Below are 15239 nucleotides of genomic sequence, written 5' to 3'. Positions count from 1 at the left end.
CCGATTTAATTTTAGATTTCACAAGTTTTCTATAGTAGGAAAATGCTTGATAATAAAATTCAGTTTTGAATTTTTAATATTTTTTATGTGCATGGTCTTTCTTTCTAATAAGTTTACGTAAGGTGTTAGAAAACCATTGTGGATAACTAGACCTTTTGACTCGAGTGACAGGAACTGCCTGGGATATGACACTATTAACTACTGAACATAGTGAGCTGGCTGCATCATTAACATCAACAGCTTGGTAAACACAGGACCAATCGTAATTATATAGACTCCAATATAAATTCAAGTAATCACCTTGAGAATAATTTGGGAAAGAATTTTGTTGATTCTGGGGAGAAAAATTTAGTGTGACTTCAAGAGTTATTGTTAAGGGAGGATGATAGTCATCCTGCAAGACTAGTGAGTGAGTGGCCAGATTGACCTCAGTCTCGGTTAAATTTGTAAATACAAGATCAAGTAAGTTTTTGTTATTAACTGTTGAATTTACTTGTTTCAATCCAAGAAAGCAAGAAGATGAAAATAACTCTTGAGCCTTAATTTTGGAGTAGTAATGGATGTTATTAGCACAACAACCAGATGACCAATTCATACCAGGAGTATTAAAATCGCCGAGAAAAACTACTCTATTATTGTGTGTATCGAGATGATTTTCAAGAAAATTTAGATAAGATTTAGAAACTTTGGATCAGTATCGGGTGGAAAGTAATGATTACCAATTAACAAATTGAATCTGTCTGCCATAGGAATCTGAATCCATACGCACTTGCTAATGAATTCTAAGTCATGTCTCCGGTATATTACAGGTATTTGATTGTTGACAGCTATTAAGACACCACCGCCACGGGTTTTATTGGTATCCTCAAATTTTCTATCACCACGAAAAATGGTATAATAATTAGGGAATAAATTATTATACTCGACAAGCTCTTGAAGCCATGTTTCTGTCAAACAGATAATAGTGTCAGCATTACTAACAACATTTCCGAAAAATTCATCAATTTTAGTGTTTAATCCTCTGACATTTTGATAATATATTTCAAGATGATTGCTTGAACTATACATTGTATATCAATGGTAAAACTAGGAGGCATTCCCGTTGGATCCCTCAGGTTCTCTAGCAGTAGAAGCATAGTGTTGCTCCGGTTTTAATTTACCATAGAAGGGAGCGATAAGACACCCGACTGGCCAGACACCAGTGTTGTTAATTAAGTGGAAATCTTTTTCCTCAACCGAAATATGGAAGGAGGAATAAGTTTCGTATTTTGTCTTTAATTTGGTAACTATCAGAGAACTTAGAGTAAGTTGGTTCTTTACAGAATCCTCAATACTTTTACCATTAACTTTCGGACTGAATCTAGATACAAAAAGAGATTTCATTTTAGCTCTAACTGGAACTGTTTCCAGCGCACTAGATGTTAACACACCCTGAATGACTTTACGAACTTTCCGCTTTTTTGCAACAACTTGAAATCCCTCACCGTCAATAGGAGGCGAAGGTGATTCGACCTCATTAACCGTAAGTTGCATAGTCACAACATTTTAAGCAGACGCTGACTTCGCAGCACCTGGATTATTTTGTTTTGATGAAGCAGGTGCTGATTGAGACAACACCTGACTGTATGATTTTCTGATGCAACTAGCATTAACCTGCTGAACTACTTTTTGATATGAATGATCCGAATTTGTATAGGAAATTCTTTTGTCCAAAATTTCGGCCATCTGAATTTTCAGTGCCGCATTCTCTTTCTTAATTTCTAACATTTCATTATGTAGACTTTTAACATAGTCCAATAAGTCACTAACAGTATCCAATATGGTCACACTATTTAACCTCACGGTCTCTACCTGCACAGATAGAGAATCCACAGAAGGCAGAGAAGGCAGCTTGAGTTCTCTTGAAGGCGAAATAACTTTTTTCACAGGAGAAACTAGTTTTTAGAACCCACAGGAGTTTCATCACCACGCGACGTCTTCAAAGCACTAATACAATGCTCACAATTATAGGATGAGTTGCCTCTCTCCATGAATAATAATAATAATAATAATAATAATAATAATAATAATAATAATAATAATAATAATGATAATAATGATAATGATAATAATAATAATAATAATAGCCTAATAATAATAATGATAATAATAATAATAATAATAATTTATTCATTTATTTATTTATTTATAATATTAATGTGCGAAACAACAGCACAAGGCCAATTACAGTTTAGCACAAGATACAAACAAAACAACAAATGATGATGAGAATGAATGATAGAAATGGCAGTGAGATGAAATACAATCAATATAATAGTCTACATTAATCAATTGACCAAATGCAACAAAATAAATAGCACAAATAATAATTATTAAAATTAGTAATAATAATAATAATAATAATAATAATAATAATAATAATAATTATTTATTTATTTATTTATTTAGAATATTAATGTGCGAAACAACAGCACAAGGCCAATTAATAATAATAATAATAATAATAATAATAATAATAATAATAATAATAATAATAGAGTATACACAATTAATTTCTTCCTACAGCTAAATTCTTCTAAATGATCAAATACAACTTCAGACAATCTTTCGGGAGTCCTGTCATCTGAAAGTCTCGTTAATTCTTGTGTTTTATTATAGCTTATTTTATTTATTTTCATGTAATTTTGGTTTTTATTCATTTTATTTTTATATTATCTTCTTCTTCTTCTGCTTCAAGCTGTAGGCTTTAAGCCCATTGTGGCTCCTTTATTTCCTGTATCCACCTTTTTGCTGGTCGGCCGATACTTCTTTTTTCCAGTGGGTACATAGCGATTATTTTCGGGATTCTATCTTGGCTCATGCATTGTATGTGTTCCCACCATTTCTGTTTATACTCATCTACAGTTTCTAACAGGCTGTTAACTTTTAGATTATTTCTTATTTCCTCATTCCTGATGTGATCCAGTCGAGTTACTCCTGCTACACTTCAAAGAAATCGCATTTCAGCTGCCTGTAGTCGGTTTCGATCTTTCTCTTTTAAGGTCATTTTAAATTATTTATTATTTCGTTTATTCTGATCTTTTAAAATGATCAATGAACTGCATTTAAGGAGGCTGCAAGGGTACTTGAAAATTCGTATTGTAAACTCTGACAAGGTCTTCACCACCCAGAAAGAAGGGTCGTAGTCACATCCTCGAAGGCGATTAAAGTTAAGCCATACCCTGCCCTCCTCACCCTCCCCTGTCCATAACTTCACTGCTAGAAAAAAAATGTTTGCTGTAAGATATTTGGATGGTTCCTCGGAAAGTATTTCTAAGGTCTGAGATGTGCAGTGGCGACAACTCACGACAGAAAGTGGAAGTTTGAAGGAAATTATTACGTCAGGATGCATTAAAAATCAAAATCTGTAATTAAAATGTTTTCTATCCTCAGAGGCACGAAATTAAACTATAGGATCATCCTCATATCTTTCATGGGGAATTGCCACTGGTGTGGAATAGACAAATTGAAGTGTTGTGTTGTTTTTATGGAGTCATTCCGAAAACTTTTTGATCATACCTCGTAAATCTATTTGTATGTGAACATAGGAACTATACTGTACATCGATGTTCACACTAACAAAAACCATACGGAAATTAGACCACATTCCTTTCTTTTCATCCATAACTGAATATAACTTCACTTAAATTCTCTATTCTGAACTATGTTGTTTCTGTTTCCTAATCCTGAGTACTTGATAACGAAATCAGTGGCTCTTCTCAACAGTGTCAGCTTAATTGATATCCATTTTCAATTTTACACCTCATGCTAGCACATCAGAGGAATTATGCCCAATTGTTAGTGGGATGACAACTGTTACCAGGAGTTGATACATATGGCGTGTGTCCTAGAGTATAATGCCCAGTTTGTGAACATGTTGCTAATGCAGCTGGGAATGGTACCACTTCCTATAAACGTCACATCAGCCATTTTCCACACATAGTTGTCAGACTGACTATGGTAAAGGTAAGACACTAGCATTTAACGTTCCCATTACTTATTTCACACACCAAAAATGGTGACGCAAACTGTAATAATTTAGTGATTGTGGGCTACACATAGACTTTTGCCTCTGTTCATATTCATTCATGAACAAAGTATCTTTCACATACAATGAATCTTTTATTACAAGGCTTAATGGCTTCCTTCTTTTATCTGACACAGTCAATTTATTTCTAATCCTCACGTCCTTTATTATTTCAGTATGACTTAGAAAATATATAAAGAAAAGGGATGTGCAAATCTTTCTTACAGAATTTTTCAAGATTTGTATGCATTAGTAAAAATAAATCACGCACTATGAAAGTAAAACAACATGCAATAATGTCATTCATTTTGATTAAAATTAACAGTTATTACAAACACACATTAATGAAAAAAAAAACACATTAAGGGTGAGAATTATTAATGAATTCGCCTCTCTACATTTTCTCTCTCTCCACCAATGATTCACAACTGCAATTCAGAAGTACCTAATGTTTTGCCAACTACAGTGAAACCTCTCCTTACGGATATCCCCAAGATACGGACACTCCTCATATACAGACAGATTTTTATGTCCCAACTGAAATAATGTAGAAATAATGATAAATTTAACTCTCGTTTACAGACACACAAGGACACGGACAGCTGTTTCACAGTACTAAAGCTTGTTTTACCTCCTGACTGCGGACAGAACTTGAATTTCAAAACCTAAAGTGTTACAAAAATGGAAAATTTAGTTTTGAGAAGTGTACAGAAATTCTTTAACATGAAAGAAGACAATAAGGGTCTCGTAGGCTACCACTAGCTCAGCCGGCTACCCCTTGTTAACTGGAAGCGGGTGGATAAACGAAGTAATAAAATTTAACCTGTCTGATGGATCCAAAGTTTCTGCGATCATGAAACTGTATTCGACACAGTAGGATTATTCTCTTCACTTCAATCAGTTGTTCTTGGAACATATCCTCTTAAACTGCCCTGTCACAAACATCCATAGAACTAATCTAAAATCTGCAATCCCTAATACACCTCATCTTTGGAATGTGGCTGCTGAAATATACAACCGGCATCGTGCTTTTTACCCAACATTTGTAAGAAGAGGAAATTCACAGTGAAACATAGTGGAACACATGTTGTCAGCAAATAGCTGGATACACTACGAAGATAGATAGAATCAGTTGTTCTGTTTCGAGAGACATGGCACCTAAATGTAAAGGTTAAGTTGAAAACTGTAAATTAGAATACTGCATAACTGTAGACCTAGAATAAAATTGCATGGCACAGTACTGTATTTTCCTTTTTCGGTCTTACCTACTGTAGTTCAAAGTTGCAAAGAATTTACTGTAGTACTAGTAGTATTTAGAATTAAACTACAGTAATACATTTCATTTAAAGTGTGAAGGGATACATAATACTTACTTACAAATGGCTTTCAAGGAACCTGCAGGTTCATTGCCACCCTCACATAAGCCTGCCATCGGTCCCTATCCTGTGCAAGATTAATCCAGTCTCTATCATCATATCCTACCTCCCTCAAATCCATTTTAATATTATCCTCCCATCTATGTCTCGGTCTCCCCAAAGGTCTTTTTCCCTCCAGTCTCCCAACTAACACTCTATATGCATTTCTGGATTCGCCCATACGTGCTACATGCCCTGCCCATCTCAAACATCTGGATTTAATGTTCCTAATTATGTCAGGTGAAGAATACAATGCATGCAGTTCTGCGCTGTGTAACTTTCTCCATTCTCCTGTAACTTCATCCCTCTTAGCCCCAAATATTTTCCTAAGAACCTTACTCTCAAACACCCTTAATCTCTGTTCCTCTCTCAAACTGAGAGTCCAAATTTCACAACCATACAGAACAATCGGTAATATAACTGCTTTATAAATTCTAGCATATTATTATAAATTTAATGCTAGGTTGGGGAGCCTCCCTCCCAATAAAGGACACCTGCCAGATGCGGACAGATTGTTACGTTCCTTCTATGTCTGTAAATGAGAGGTTTCACTGTATTATGAAAATTAAAACTTAAGGCTTTTATTTCCTTTTTGAAGGAAGTTAGAGTATGCTAAGGCTATTACTGTCCCTTTAAATATTATGTTCTTTAGCCAGATTTACATCCTCATCATTTGTATTCAATAATAGGCATGGTATACCAATGACGACAACTCAAGTTATCATTTTAACAAACAGATGAGCTGGTGATGGATTTAAGCGAAAAATATTAAAATTGAGGTCACTTCCTCTCCTTCAAATTTCATCCCATATCCCAACAAAAGGGACCCATTTATAACATTTAACACCAGAAAACTGTTGACAATTTGGTATGCTCATTCCAATCTCTATATAAAACAAAATGGTTCATAAGCCAATAAAGGATAAGCATTATTTTGTAACAAAAATTAGGACAACAAAGATGCTGACCAAATTTTGACAACAGCGAAACTAAAAGGTTAAGTTCAGTATGAAAGTTATCAAAGTACAAAAGAGCTTATCATATTCATGCAGAAGATGATCAATAGAATTTAGTGTAGGTTTCTTCTGATGTTAATCCTGTTAAAATGTTATGTTTTATTTAACGACGCTCGCAACTGCAGAGGTTATATCAGTGTCACCAGATGTGCCTGCAGGAGTTCTTTTACATGCCAGTAAATCTACTGATACGAGCCTGTCGCATTTAAGCACACTTAAATGCCATCGACCTGGCCCAGGATCGAACCCGCAACCTTGGGCATAGAAGGCCAGCGCTATACCATCTCGCCAACCAGGTCGACTATGTTAATCCTGGAAATTTAACTTTCCTCATGCTGAAATATTTCTCGTTTATTGGTATTTTCTAATTAATTGTAATGTAATGTTTATGAAATTTAAATATTTGAAACAATGACTAACTTTACTAACAATAGTAAATAAAAGTAATTTATTTCAATGCTTAATCTGCTAATAATCGTGCTTCAACACTATTGGTGTATTATCAACGCGCTCTCATGGTTAACATGTTGGCATCATACAATAACGTGTGGTGTGCTTTTAAAACATAATTTTGCCGACCGACTGTTGCTCTGTAGGTTTCACTCTAAGCGTCACGTCACGTCTACTTCCTCGATAAGAATAAGCACTAGTTTGTTATATTGTTAAATGCCTATTATTATTATTATTATTATTATTATTATTATTATTATTATTATTATTATATTATTATTATTATTATTATTATTATTATTTCATATACGAGTATGATGACACCCTTAACTGTTAATAATAATTTTTAATCACATGCCTTAATGTTCGTCCTCAGCAACCTCGGTTTTAGTCCATGTGGATTAGACAAGTAGGTGTCATTTTATAATGGAAGCAGCTTATTGTTTGCAATATTGAATTTGAGGCGAGTGATTGGAGCGGCGACATAAGAAATTGAAAACAATAATGCAATTCAATTTCAAAGACTTGCCGAATGTTATGCATGAGGTCGCTCAAAGACCTGCTGAATGTTAACCATGAGAGCGCGGCGATAATAATATGAATAATGATCGACAATCCACAGTTACAAATATAATATTGTCATGTCTTCACGATACCAACAATCAGCTTTATAATTTTATAAATTAAGCTCGTTCTCATAGAAGCTGTCATGTAGCATTTCCAATTGTTTGCTTTCATATTTTCAAACCTTACTGTTACACTTTGTGCTACATGTGTTTATTATTGTAGAAGAAAGAAATTTGAGTGAGGAACAGTCAGTTATTGTCGAGTGACAGAAGGTATAAGATCGGTTAGCTAGAATGCCTAAATTCAGTAAACCATTGAAAAGTAAACTTCATGCTTATGTTAGTGAATTTGGTGTCCATGTGTTTTCAACTGATGGAACAGTTTTGTTATGTAAGGTTTGTGAAAAGACAGTTAATCACGAAAAAAAGTATTTTATAAGTCAACATGTGTCACCTACGAAGTACAGTAAATATGTGAGTTATGTTGATATAATTTAAATTTATTGCTAAAATATATTATGCCTTTTTCAAAGATTATTGTGCCTTTTTTTTTTTACATTTTTATTGCCTTTTTTTTTTTTTGCGTGCCTATTTTAACTGTTATAAATGTCTAAACATCCGGGCTCTACTAATCACAATGAGAATCAAAATTAATTTTTGGTGTGAATTATGTGTAAGAACTTCAATCTTTATACAGTATGTAGTGTTATCCAAATAAGGCGAACATTTGTATGTATTATGGTTTTTTTTACATTAAATTAAAGAGTGGTAATTTTCAAATTATAAATATTACGCAATTATCACTATTTAATTATAGAGCAAGCTCGTGCATTAGGCCTACATATGATCTCACAACATGCGACCACAGTAATATACAACTAACCTCATATTCTGGTAGATATCCTTTCACAGAATGGTAAAATCCAAAGTAAACCATGTTGAATACTCCATTTCTTAAAATCGTTGCCGTCACCCCTTTATTAAGACCTCGGAAGCCAATGCCCTGAAAAACAAAAGAAAACAATTAGGATTTTTCAGTATATATAGTTAGGTATAAAAAATTCTAATACATGTTCCGACGAAGTGTAATTACATAGGGGGCGGATTTCTGTGACCTAAAAATTAGCATTGTAACATAATAGGCTATAGTTCAAGCTCAGCAAACATTTCCTCTATCTCAGGTAAAATCCCTATTGTCACTGGATACTTTGTTATGTTTTGATGAACATCTACTCTGAAAACTATTCACTAATTCTTTGATAGTGAATGTAAACAATATACAGGATGATTCACGAGGATTTACCGTCCTTTATGGAGCTTATTTCTGAAGACATTTTGAGCAAAAAAGTCATATAAACATAGTTCCTATTCTCAATATTTTCAGAGTTACACAGATTTAAAGTTGTTTGTAAAATACGTTTTTTCTTTAGTTTAAAGGTAAAAGAATAATACAAATAGAAGATGAACCATTCAGAAGTATCATTTATTTAATTGGCAAGTATTATGAAGCTAAAAATGTGCTGTGAACTCCGTAGTTGCTTTGTACAGACATCTTTTTCTATTTTTAACTAGAAAATTACATTATTCTTACGCACTTATCACAACAATTATTACAACTCACACCACTTCCACCGACTTAATTATTTGCAGTTCAATTTTGCATCCTAATTTACAGTCTTGGAGAGTTTACAACACATTTTAAAAAATGTTGCCGTCCGCTTGAGTACACTTGGCCGCACGCTTGTGAACGGCACTCGTCACACTACGTAACTGCATACGGCTATCTTTGATTTCCGTAGCGCTCGCGCTGGCTGCACACCGACCAAGATCATGCATTCACAGCAATGCATTCCAATAATGAAACGTAACTCTGTAAATATTGAGAATAGGACTCATGTTTATATGACTTTTTTACTCAGAATGTCTTCGGAAATAAGCTCCGTAAGTGACGGTAAATCCTCGTGAATCACCCTATATAATCCTCCATTGGGATCTAAAAATAAATGAAAAGAAATACAAAGTATTGATATGTAAAAAGGGGAATATTTGGAGTAAAGAAAGCGAAATGGTCTTTAAATGGAATACCTATTGAGTGTGTTTCCAGATTCACGTATCTGGGAGTAGTAATAGATAATAGGGAAAACTGGAAATGGCAAAATGAAACAGTGATGAATAAAGGAAAGGGGGTTTTATTTTTTAACAAAATAATCTGCCCTCAATGAGAGTGACCATAAAGATCCAGAATAATTTGAAAGACAAAAACGATTAAATACAGGAATTGTTAAGTAAAAAAATTGAAAGGAATGGAAATCCAATAGAATCATTAATGGCCAAAATATAAATGAAGACATGGGGGGAATAATGATGAAGGTCCATTTTTTTCCATTTTTAGATTATGGTGTCAGTTGTTAGAGAAACTCATGTAGTTTCATTATGTATATTCATTTGTGTCAAAAACGGTACGGGTCCCATGATATTCTTGATTTAATATAAGTTGAAAGATGGAAAACTGATGAGAGTCCTAGTATTTGACGAAAAAACGATGAATGTCCATTCCAATCTTTCTTTAAAATTTAATGCTTTAGTTGTTTTTAGTTCGCAATTCTTACTATTATTTATGTGATTGGTGTTACATTGTTGGAATTGAAGTCAAGTTTTATTTCTATTGTCGTTAGTGAAGCTAAATATCAGTATTGAGTTAAATGTGGTGAAAGATTGCTGTTGTGCTGGATCTACATACAAACCCAGAATTGTGTCAAAGTACGAAGAAAAAACGAAAGCTTGGCCGTGTATCGATGATACAAAGAAAACTGAAACCCAAATACATGAAACAGGAGAGAACTGTAAGTTCACTAGATTGAAGTGTTTTCAAAACTTTAGTGAACTAAATAGGAATGGTATCATCAAACATGTTAATAGTCTGCCGGATCGTGATGCTCAGAGATTTTATTTGTTTCAAATTGTTTCAAATTTAAAATGTTTCAAATTGTTTCAAATTTAAAATGTTTCAAATTTATTCATAATTTACATTACAAATGGTACATTTGAATAGATACTCGAAATGAGCATAAAATTTTATTTGAGTGGTTTAATTGAAATGACACTTTTAAAATGGAGACGCCCTAGAAAAGGTCAAAATGAAGCTCTTCTTCATGATTACACGTATTCGTACAAAGTTCGAACAAAGAAAGATGGTGTAGTGATGGACGTATCTGTTTGTTACAAAGGTTTCTTGGCTCTCCATGGGATATGTGCAAGAACATTACAGACCATTCAGGAACAGTTGAAAGAATGTGGAAAGGCTGTACGATGGAAGCATAAAAATCGACTACATGCTATAAGTGATGGAACTAAGAATGCAATTCATGACCATATTCAATATCAATATCACCAACTTCAGTAACAAAAGTACCTAAAGACTGGTATGAAATTATACGGCACAGCAGGCTTAAGCCAAGCCCATTCCAAGTTGTTGAGTGCAATCAGACATTTTTTAAAGAATGGACAGTGTTATTCTCCTCTAATGGAGAATACAAGAGTAAGTTATACATATGTACCTACAAGACCTCTGACACAAGTAAAAGTGGAAATTGAACAGCCACGTATTACGTATGTCATTAAGATCTGGGAGCTACAACACATCATGGGATACAGTAGTTATATGACAGATACAAGGAAAACACCTTCAAGGCTGCAAGAGGGGGAATTTACTCTACCAGGCCCTGCTTACACCGAGATCCTACCAATACCTTTGTTAAAGTGGAAAGATTTGAAGGTATTTTTTTTATAATTAATATTTAGTCACTAGTTTACATCTGTAGTACTATACAATATTTTACTTATTTAATTTTTTACTTCCAGGAATTGTCAAAGCTTCTCACGAAAGAACAATGAAAGCTATTCTATGGCAATATATCACACTGTGAATGATTTCAGAAGATATGTAAATACATTCTCTTGCTCCATTATTTTATATAAGTATAGTGTTAAATTGCATTTATGGTTCTACACACGTCCAAGTTTGATTTAAATCAAGTAAAGTAGGATATTAACAGTGTTATACAATTAAAGGTTTAGACATTCACCTTTATTTCCGCTTTTATTTGTTCATTACAACGTTATTGTTGCTCATTCTCCATTGTTGGTAAACAAAATTTCACGAAACTTTGTGAATCCATTGTTACAATATGTATGTGTAATTTAATTGCAAGTTAGAGTTTCAAACTTTAAAATTGTAATATCTCAGAATAATGAAAATGTGACATTCATCATTATTCCCTCCATGTCTTCAAATGGTAATGTAATATTTGGATTGAATTCTTAAGAATATTCAATAAAATTTTTTGAATTTCAAAATATCAGAGACAGATCTACAAGTAGTAGATAAATGTTTAAATAAATGGCCGAATTTGGGAGTGAATGATTTTCTAAATGTGTACAGGGCATTAAGAAAATATTATATAACGTTGAAATATGAGGCAGCAGAGAGACTAGTATAAATATCGATAAATTTAGAGCTAAACTGTGCAAAACATTTCTAGGTGTACCATGGAACACGTACAACTTGGTAGGGAGACTGGAAATGGGGATTGACAGTAGCCTAGGAATAAAATATTTATATAACATTATGCTGAGGGATAAAAGAATTTGATTTAAAAAGAAAATGATGTGTATTTCTAGATAAAACTGCTCTAAAATCGAACTAGTTAAAAGAATTACAATCAGAAGTAAACATATTAGGTCTAAAACAGTTATGGAAAGAAACAGAGACTCTAAATGCCAAGATTATTGGAAAAACTATAAAAGATAAAGAATACGAAATCTCAAGAGAGGAGGTTTTTAGTAACATAACGAACTTGAATTCATTAAGGTATTACAGAGAAATGAAAACTTTCTGGCAACAGGAAGAGTATGTCAGATTAAACACAAGAGAAGTGAGAATAGGTTATCTTGGTGGAGATTAGGTATTTGGAGACTCAAAAATATTATGTTATGTATCTAATGCCCTTGATTTAACAATGAAGTCATTCTTCTTCGTGCTTCCCAATGTTTTGATGTGATGTTTTGAGCTATTTGAAGGGCTGTGCAGCTTGCCAGATGATTCATATCCATTTCCTGCTCCTGACAGCATAACAGACAATTTGGTGAAGTCAGTATGCCGACTTAAAAATAGAAGAGATAATGTGGGTATTTACCTTTGGGGAGACCGAGACAAAGATAGGGGGATACTATTAAAATGGATTTGAGGGACGTGAGATATGATTGCAGAGACTGGATTAATGTTGCTCAGGATAGGGGCCGATGGTGGACTTATGTGAAGGCAGCAATGAACCTCCAGTAAGTAAGTAATGTGGGTAAGGATATTTGTCCCCTATGCGTGTGTTTGGAAGACGCAATCCATATACTCTCAAAATGCACAGCAACAAATAACCTGAGAATCAGCGGAAAAGAAAATAAATTTTTGAAGATGAATGAGAAAATAGCTTTCATATTACTAAGTGGGTCATTAAACATCAACAAGCAAAATAATTTAAGTAAATTTCTGTTCACAGTAAAATTAGATGGGAAAAGAAAATAAAGGAACAATGTGAACACAGATTATAATGTGAGAGAATTCTTCTCTCTACAAAAGCTATTTTAGTTAAGGAGTAGTCAAATTAGTAATTTGTAAATAGTTAAGTAAATAAGTGAAATGATGAATTAGAATAATGGCCAGTTTTTCCAGTTTTTCCAAGCAATGTTTAATTTGGCTTAAGAAATGTTAAATTAACAGCTGGTTTATTTTTAACGTTTTGTTAAGATGTTTTCCATTTTTCCAACATAATTTTGTTTGAAATAACCAACACTTAACTTTAACTGTCGTTAATACTATTCTAACTACTCAACAGCAGTTGGTAATGATTTTGCATATATAAGACAACTTCTTATTGGCTGATATTATTATTTAAATTCTGTACTGTAGAGTAAGTCATGAAACGTGTGTAAAATCGTAACCTGTTACAGTAGCCATGATTCATACAGTACAGAGAGTTGATAAATGAAAGTTGCATTGACTACTATTGAATAATACTAATTATTATAAGTATGGTTATATTTTATAATGCTAAATATGAATTTCTGTTTAGAAAAATCTCAGCATTATGACTACCAGGTGACAATAATTACACGAATGTATGTGTAGCCAACTGTACACAAAACCCCGAGGAGAATTCCGTATCATATAAAATTCTCTAATTCAGGTCCATGTATAAATTATATGTAATTTCGTCCTAAAGAAGCAATTGCTGCTGAAACATTTTATTATTTACTCACTGCGTATTTTGAAGCACTATTGACATCGGCTATAGTTGAAGAGACAGTAACATAGAATCTAGAGTTAATAGTAGCTGGTGAATTGGAACAAGTGGCCTATTTCTGTTTGTAGGATATTCAAATCTGACTTCAATTTCTTTCCACGTTGAGATCGCACATTTCCTCAATATTAAATGGATAATAGCTCAGCATCGAAATAAGTGTCAGTATGATAATCAGTTGACTTATAAAGATTATCTCCCCTATATTAATATTCAAAAATATCTTTTAAATTATAGGCCTATATTACCAGTCTTATGGCCGGTTTCACAAAGCTTCATTAAGGTTTTAATGATTCATTAATGTATTTACTGGTTCATTAAATCATTTTTATATCTCACCAAGCATCTTTAGCCTAATGAACCAGTAAAATTATCATTAAATTTAGTGATAGAAATTTCCGTCTTTAAATTTTTAATTATTCATTAGTCGCAATATAAAATGGCGGAACGTTTCGACGCAGAATTGTTATATCTGGAACTGCTCGAAAATTAAGAGTCAAATGGAGATAATGTTAACCATTTAAAAACCGATCATTTTGAAAATTTGAATGACACAAAAATTCACAAAAGATACTGCGTCACGAAGATTGTGGTACAGGTACTCGAAATTTTATAAGAAACTGATCATAGGTTAGAATATCATAAAAACGGCTGAGACAAAGCTGGAACTAGTCAACTAGGTAACATACAACTGAGTTTTATTTTAAGACATGAAAGTGATTATTATAACTACATACCGGTACCTAAGAAATATTAGTAAATTAATACATAATGTGCATTCAAACATAACGAAACTTAATTGGTATATTAACTCTCATTTATTAGAGTTATATTATAGCTAGCGATAAGATATGTTTGCACTGGCTTTAAAACAGAAGCGAAAGAGCTGGATTCTTGGAATTTATAATCGCTTTCTTTCCGATGGAAATTTAATTTTCCAGCAGGATAATCACCCCGTGCACACCGCCATAAACGTTCAAAGACGGTTCATGGAAAAGCATGAAAAAGAGGAGGATTGACAAATATCGAGACATCCCACCTCAAAATCCAGATCAGTTCTGGGATCAAGTTCTGGCTACCTGGGAAGATTTCGCTAAGGACCAGAACTATTTCCGCGATCTGGTGGACTCAATGCCCTGAAAATGCCAAGCAGTGATAGACGCCGGTGGCATGTGGACAATGTATTAGATCCACATGTGTATGTCTTTTTTTTTCTTTAATTTGTTTGTTTATCTTTGTTTTATTTCGGGAAGAAAATTGATCTCCCAAGAGTTTTTTAAATTCTCCTAGTGGAGCCAGAGTTGCGAAATAATTCGTTCCACTACACAAAATTAAAAAAATGAAGAAAGGTAACATGTATAAAAATTAGTTAC

At 33.3% G+C, this 15239-nt stretch overlaps 1 protein-coding gene across 8 annotated transcripts in view; it reads right to left on the bottom strand.

The window, feature by feature from the left end:
• The window catches only part of LOC138701385 (mitochondrial 2-oxodicarboxylate carrier), a 79993-nt gene that overhangs the window by 48029 nt on the left and 16725 nt on the right, over positions 1-15239 (bottom strand). For all 8 annotated transcript variants that reach the window (XM_069828233.1, XM_069828230.1, XM_069828232.1 and 5 more), the window contains exon 6: positions 8397-8516. In XM_069828233.1, the coding sequence (XP_069684334.1) occupies positions 8397-8516 (120 nt within the window). The remainder of the gene's footprint in view (positions 1-8396; positions 8517-15239) is intronic.

This window comes from Periplaneta americana, chromosome 6, assembly GCF_040183065.1.
Source record: "Periplaneta americana isolate PAMFEO1 chromosome 6, P.americana_PAMFEO1_priV1, whole genome shotgun sequence".
NCBI lineage: Eukaryota > Metazoa > Arthropoda > Insecta > Blattodea > Blattidae > Periplaneta > Periplaneta americana.
The sequence above is the reverse complement of the archived record's forward strand: the minus strand, read 5'-3'. Positions and strand labels throughout refer to the sequence as shown.